Consider the following 7,537-nt stretch of genomic DNA (forward strand, 5'->3'; position numbering starts at 1 on the left):
TTTACCATCCCATATATTTTTTTTTTTCTACTGCTTGGTTAATTTAGATGGACAGGATTAAATTTTGAATTAGTGGGACGGGAAATAATCCCATTTTAATTAGATAGCAAAATTTAGCAAAACACTCCTCTTTTGCGATATTTTTTTTTTATTGTTTTCGATTAATGAAAAAATCAGAGCAATTCATAGTATAATTTTTTTTGACAAAACAATTCATAGCATAATTAAAGTATAAATATCTTTTGCTTACGAAGATAGTGGACTTGGGCACGAGGCAGAAATTTTGATGCATTTTTCTATTTCAAGAATTTTATTCGAGATACTTTTAGCACTTTATTGGCAGATACTTATCTTTTGCAAACAACACACATCATAATATAACTCGAAATTATAAATAGCTTCTACAAACCTTAATTTAATTTACATTAGATTAACTATTACACCAGCAAATTAAATCTAGTCCCCCATCTGCTACTACCTAAGAATAGTTCACTGATGTTTACAAAAAAAAAAAAAGAGTAGGACCCTAAAGGCCTAAACCACTAACAACTAGCCTCACCTCACCTCACCCAAATGAAAACCCGAGTAACATACAACCCACCCCTCAAAGAATCGCCTCACAAGTAGCCTTGTTATGCCCCTGCATTTTGCACCTGCTACAGAGTCTGACAACAGTTGGGATCTTATTTGGATTGAAACGCTTCCTCCTAGGCCGGCCGGCGGGCCGGCGAGCAGGGGGTGGGTACGACGCACTCCCAGCAGTGAAATCAATCTGCTCCATATCAGGTATGGTTTTGACTGACTCAGCATATGTCAACCTGTAACACTCAACCCTAAAGTACCGGGAACAGAACTCATAAACTGGTCGCCCGACCCTGTTGAAAACTGCCACAGCATGAGTGCATGGCAAACCGGAGAGCTGCCACCTCCTGCACGTGCACTCCCATGTCCCAATATTCACCACAAATATAGTGTTTCCCCTCACCTCAAAAACTGTGTCCGATGAACACAAAACATTTAACTTTTTTGATCGGGCAGCCTCTTTCTGAAGCTTTGCCTCCATGAAAGGAGTTAATGTACCATCCTCCCACAATTTAGAGTTCTCTCTCCTGACCTCCATGACCTCAGTCAACTTGCCCCTAATTGCATCAACCAGCTGCACAATTGAACCCTCCTTTTTCGCAGGTATCCAGTTGTTGAACCCATCAACTATATTTGAGGAGAAATGGTCAAATCGGGCCCCACGAAATATAGCATCAGACCAATTCTCGGGCTTGCTAGCCATGACCCAGTCAGCTGCCTCAGCTGATACGTTCCTTATACTATCTATTGAAGCATTAAAATCCTCAATACTAATAGCCTGGGCAGCACGAGTAAAATCATCCAAGATGGAGTCCCTGACCTGTGGGGTCCATGGGCCTTTGTTGAGATCAGCCTTGAACTCCTCCATTAAATGATGCAAGCAATACGCATGGTGACTGTCCCCAAATACCTGTGGGACGGCCAGGTCAAGCCCCTTCTGACGATCAGAGACAAAAGTCAACGTCCGGGAAGTTGTAACTGCATACTTCAATTGCAACAAAAACCAGACCCAGCTGTCATAATTCTCCTGCTCAACAATGGCGAAGGCCACAGGAAAGGTGGCGTCGTCACCATCAACACCAGCAGCAGCAAGGAGGCGGAACTCGTTGGTGGTCTTAAGAGGGATCTTGTCAAGGAATATGAGGGGGCGGCAACCATGCTCAAAGCCATGAAGAGAGGCATGGAAGGAGACAAAGAAACGGCGAAACTTGGAGTCCACAAGAGGGGATAGGATTGCAACACTTCCTGGGTTGGTTTCCAAGATGCGCTCGCAGAACCAGGGGAGCTGGCTGTATGTTTCCTTGATGGCATGATATAGCTCCCTCTGAGCTACCTCCCGGCCCCGCCACACCTATATATACAACATATTCCCATTAGAATCCACAAATTTAATGTAATTATGAATATTTCATATATGTCTTTCCTATATGTGTGCACGCATTTGGCAGGTGCATTTTCAATTATCATTTATCAATCCAAACAGTAAGTTTGGTTTAGTTTGGTAATAAAATAAAATTAATTTAGCATTCTGTAGATTGAACTGCACATTTGTTTAACCAGCCAATGTCTATCTCAATCTTTACTAAACAGCTTGGTCTAATAGCACCCATCAACTGCAAGGATTACTGAAGTACAAAATGTTAATTAGGTCTTATAAAGTACCAATATTATTGATAACCACAAAAATTCAATCACACCAGAATCTTTCTGCACTTCAATATGAGATAGTATTAGTACCTGTACAGTCAGCTCATCAGTCACACAAGAAAAATTTGAGACTTTCTACATGCTAATACTAAGGTACAAGACTATTGCATCACAAAGTACCTGAGAGTAGGTGAGAGCGAGACCATAATCCTCATAGATGTCCCTGGCAATATCCTTGGGCTTGACAAGGGGGTTCTCATTGAGCTTGTCCTTGATGATGCCGGTAAGCCACTGACGAGTGGCCCGACGCTGGCCCTCACCAAGCCCGCCTCCACAGGTGTGCACATCGTTCATCTTCTTTATCACAAACTTTTTGCTGCGCGATGACTCAGATGCATGAAGCCGCCATGGGCACCCTTGGTGCACACACCGCACTGTTGCCCGTGTTGTCTCATTCTTAACAAAACGGTACACAAAGCCCTGGTGATGTATTTTCAAATCAGTGCTGATTCAGTTAGTTAATTCCTAAATATGCTCTAGCAATAATTAGGAGAGAAATGATTATTTACCTTGCCAATGGCATACTTGCAGAGCTGGTCTCGGAAGTCTTTAACGTTGTCAAACTCCTGGCCAACACCAGTGATGGCATCATCAAAGAGCCCTGTTGCCCCAGGTAGTGCTTCCATATGCTCTGGAGTTGCATCCGTCACCATCAAAGGCGTCATCGACCCATCATCAAATATTCCTGCCATCATCCTATCAAAACAACCCATCATCATAAAAGGCCGCCTTATTGCAGTTGTCATCTATGTAACATGTATATTCTTTTACCTCTCGGCGGCAGAAGAGAACTTCTGCTGCTGCATGTCAGGAATAAGAGAGGACCCACCAGCCGGGCTAATCATGTCATGTCCAAAATCGATACTCAGTGCCCTGTATAAGGTCAACAACTTGCACCTCAAAATAAAATTAAAAGAATAACACGTACAGGGACAATATTCAAAGCTACCCAGCAAAAATTACTTGAGCTACAGATTGGCTTATTTTATGCCATGGTTAACCCCCGATCCTGCAACTCGTACTAATTTTAACCTTAGCTGAACAATTCAACCTCAATTAACCGAATTTTGATTTTTACCTCAATTGTTCAAGAAAAAAGGATGCAAAAATAATTACAAATTAAATTTAATCAATGAGGTACTGGATGCAAAATCTATGAGCTACTGGACATGACTAAAACAATTTGGATATCCAGTTTACATAGATTACTGAATCATCTAGCAAACATATACCTGTTCGCATCAAGATTGTCTGAACTAGAAGGCTTCTTCTGTCTCGCGTTATTTGCATTCATGTCCATTGCACTTTGGATGGCGTTATTGGGCTGTGCTTCCCCCAACCTCGTATTTTTATTAGCCCTTTATTTAATAAATTGAAACAATTTTTACAAAATGAACTTAAAGTGGAAAATATAATAAACTCCATTGAAAACAAATGCCCCTAATGTTCAAGAAAAAACAAAAATGGAAAAAAAAGGAGCAAGTTAAGCGTACCGAAGACCAGGAGCAGACACTTTCTTCCTCTTGGTAGCCGCAATTGATGTTCCGGAATGAGCTACTGTGCTCTTAGCTCTGCACAACAAATATATAATTTCAAACAGTTACTAAAAGAAAAAAGAATTCCTTAGTAATGACTTGTGATGTTACCCAGATATGCCTCCGAGGCAACCATAACATATGTTATCGGATTCAAATATGTCTGCGGTTTCCTGCACGATACATACCAGATGTGCCAGGTGGCTTATCCTATTATTTAATTCATTTGACTGATGGATTATGACTTTGATACATAAAGAGGCACACAGGAATCCCTTCGATGCAGAGTGATTCTCTAGGCGGAGGTGGCTTTTTGTAGGAGTGAGAAACCTCCTGTGTTTATTTTAAAAGATTGTGGGACTAAACCATCCTATGCAAAACCGGATTCAAAAAGTTCGCTCTCCCTTTTGAACAGAGCAGCAAAGGAAATTCTCTCATTTTCATGAAATTCTTTTGATTCACAGCTTTCCTAAAATTCAGACACTAGTACCAAAGTGTTTTGTTTTGCCCCTCAAACTTCTATAATTCATTGTGCCCCTTAAAACTTCTAAAATTCTTTATTCTGTCCTTGGGAAATTCTACCTTCCTTATAAATTCGATATTAACAAAAAAATTATGTTTTATTTAATGTTTATATTCTTATTTATTGAAAACTAGAACTTCTATTTTTCATATTTTTATATCCAAATAAAATATTGTATAAACATATTATATCTTTGGATTTGAAAATGTGGTATGGCTACATCCATATTGTATCCAACTGATAGTCATATCTGTATACAATGAAGCATAGCTCGTGTCAAATGGAATTCCCAAATTTAGCTCAATTAAACAACAGTCATTGCTAAAGTCTGCCATAAAACCCCAACTCAAAATTTCCTGGTTTAATAAGCCAGTTAGTCACGCTGAAGCTGGTATTGAGCACCTAACCCAAATTAAACACATTTAACTTTTTTTTTTTTTTTCTTTGAACTAACAAAGCAACTCTTTTCAATCTCAATTAAGCAAATATAACTCTACTTGAGAGTGAATAATGCATGAAATGACCATTAAAGTTACCTGTCAGGCTTGTTAAGGATAAAGACCTCAGCACTAGCTGCATTGGCAGTGAAATCAACCATCCGTTGGAGATCCCGATCACAGGAGATGGATATCAGAGTACGGCGGTTGTTGGGGAGGAAGTACTTGAGAGGAAGGTCAGTGGAGTCAATCCCGAAAATGTTATTGATCTCTGAGTGAAGGTCATCCACCGACATCTCCCTCGACACCTCGATGGCATGTGCATCCCCTCCGGAGTAGGAGAGGGTCCCATCAGGGTTTGTCACAAACTCTCCACCATGCTGGCATATCGCCACTACTGTCATCTTTTCTTTTGCTTTACCTCCTATCTCCTTGGTAGCTTTTCTTAAGGCCGAATTTCCTGTAATGAAGAGAGTTTACGAATTAGCTTAGACATTAATAATTAAATGACTGTTAACATGAGTCGTACCAGTCGTGTCTGGTATCCATATTTAGAATGGAACGAAAGCAATTATAATGGTCCCATACTATCAACAATGACTGGTGACATATTTCACTGAACCAATAAAAGGTTTACAAGTCTAAACTAGTATACTATGAGCAGTGACAGATTTGAAACGATGATGTGTGTACAAGTTTTTCTTCAGTCTAACTACAACATAGGCACAGGAATGTCAGTAGCATAATCCTTACGTACAAAAAAAAGTTAATGAGGGTAGACTGATAAACTGTCTACTAAAAAGCATTTTTTTGTCAAAAACTAAAAAACTCATGCACAATTATGTAAATTCAATAAACAATGCCTTTTCAGATAGAAGTCCTATCAATAATAATTTTCAGTCAGCTTATATCAGCATCAAATTTATTTTTTAAATAAGGAAAAAAAATGTGTTGTCGAGAGGGATGATATCTCAGGAGTCCAATAGGCAACAGTATAGTTTCTGATTAAATAAGAACGCTAAATAAAGGACAGAATTCAGCTGTGTGTGGAGCAGGCTCTAACAGTCTATTCTGATTCATTTGCATTGTTGATTTTTCACCTTTGGACTTTGTACAAAACAAGATCAAAGGTTCTCATTTCCTGTTTGGAATTTAGATTTTGTATTATTAATGAAAAAAAGGAATTGTGGGCATGATGGGGCACCAAAAGTTGTAGTAAATATATTCCTCCTAAATGTACATTAAGGTACATTCACTTTGTCATGAAAAACATGTCAGCTAAAATTATAACTAAATCCATAGATGTTAGTAGCAAGAAAGCAAAAGGATATAAGAAAATAAATATTCAACCAAGGTGGAATTGCTTGCTGCAAACATACACAATTTGAAAAAGGAAAACTAGTTGATAGTAATTAAAAGTAAAATTAAATTTGCTTATGAGATTGGTTCAAAAAGGAAGAAGGAAAACTTTCAGGGAGCATAACAAAAAATAGAAAATTATTGCAAAAAGGGAGGAAGAATATAATATATGCTCTGTAGCCCTGTATTTTGATCTTTACTGAAACAAGCATAAGACAAGTTTCCAGAGGGGTGCTTTTGTGATATAAATCATGAGTTGAGGGTTTTTCCAGGATTATAAATTGTATTTCCAGATTTTACAGGGGAAGAACCCAAACCTTTTTCTAAATATAGTGTAGAAACTTAAAAAGGAGAAGACCCTCTAAAGTCCAAAAGGACCAACACTAAATTATTCAGAATGAAATTACGAGTATTACTATGCAAAACTAATTATAAACCCTGAGAAAAAGAAAATTTTGGAAATTGACGCGCATGCAAGGTACATAGGTACCCCGGAGAAATCTTAGGAATTCCAATGCACCTCTCAGATCTTTTTCGAAGAAATGCCAAAGAGCCCTTTCTTACCCCCACCCCCTACAGCAGCTATAGTCCCCACTCCATTTACTGAGCGAGAGAGAAGGGTAGATTAGACAAAAAATGAGCTTATACAAGCACAGCCAACTTAAATCCTGAATAAGATCGACTTATCATGATTAAAGCGATGCAAGGCTCTATATACCAAAAAAAAAAAACTCAAAAGACACTTTCAATCAGAAAGAGATCGCCTCCTCAAGGCTCGCCATGGACTTGACAGCGTCCGGGCATCAAAACGAAATCGATCTTCTCATAAAATTACACTTGCAACACTAAGAACATATTCCATGTACAGAGCAAAGAAAAGAAATAGATAGATCACCGGACCTTAAGCAGCGCAGAGGCGGCTGCGGCGGTGGCGGCGGCCAAGAAAAAGAGAGACGATGAGATCGCCGACAATTTGTGGATTAGGCCCCTGAGAAAAATGGAGAGAAAAAGGGTTTGGGATCTTTTCGGGAATTGTTGAAAAATGAGGGAAAGATTGGGAATTTTCGGGAATTAGGGTAAACAAGCGAAAGTGCATGGAGGAGGAGGGGGCCAAGAGACAAAAGCAGCAAGGTCTAATCTATTAATTTCGATTTTTGGGTATTTCGGTAAATCTCTAAATTAATTTGCAAACGGTGTGCACCAATTTTACGCGTGTACCCTCGTTCGGGGGATCGAATTTACCACTATGCCCTTAGAAAATGGCAAGTATATCCCTATTGTTATTTAGCGAAGGGTATTCACGCAAAACGTGACGAGTCATAAATTGGGATTCCTCTCTATTTACATGCGTGCCCTCGACAACAGAGGAATTAAAACCGAGCATGTATCTAATT

General features: G+C 39.2%; 1 protein-coding gene across 2 annotated transcripts; it reads right to left on the reverse strand.

The window, feature by feature from the left end:
• Positions 1 to 388: 388 nt before the first annotated feature.
• Positions 389 to 7,258, reverse strand: LOC144571743 (uncharacterized). Of its 2 annotated transcripts, XM_078321118.1 has the most exons (8): positions 7,044 to 7,258; positions 4,884 to 5,244; positions 3,783 to 3,860; positions 3,522 to 3,647; positions 3,061 to 3,162; positions 2,799 to 2,985; positions 2,410 to 2,709; positions 389 to 1,933 (listed from the first exon to the last, which is right to left on the reverse strand). In XM_078321118.1, exons 2-8 carry the CDS (start codon positions 5,186 to 5,188, stop codon positions 605 to 607), a joined length of 2,427 nt encoding a protein of 808 aa, XP_078177244.1. In that variant the 5' UTR covers positions 5,189 to 5,244; positions 7,044 to 7,258; the 3' UTR covers positions 389 to 604. The 2 variants fall into 2 exon arrangements, with proteins under 2 accessions (XP_078177244.1, XP_078177250.1); XM_078321124.1 differs by lacking the exon at positions 7,044 to 7,258 and having other exon boundaries at positions 3,522 to 3,629; positions 4,884 to 5,188.
• Between the last annotated feature and the right edge of the window lie 279 nt (positions 7,259 to 7,537).

This window comes from Carex rostrata, chromosome 2 (genome assembly GCF_964058835.1).
Source record: "Carex rostrata chromosome 2, lpCarRost1.2, whole genome shotgun sequence".
Lineage (NCBI taxonomy): Eukaryota > Viridiplantae > Streptophyta > Magnoliopsida > Poales > Cyperaceae > Carex > Carex rostrata.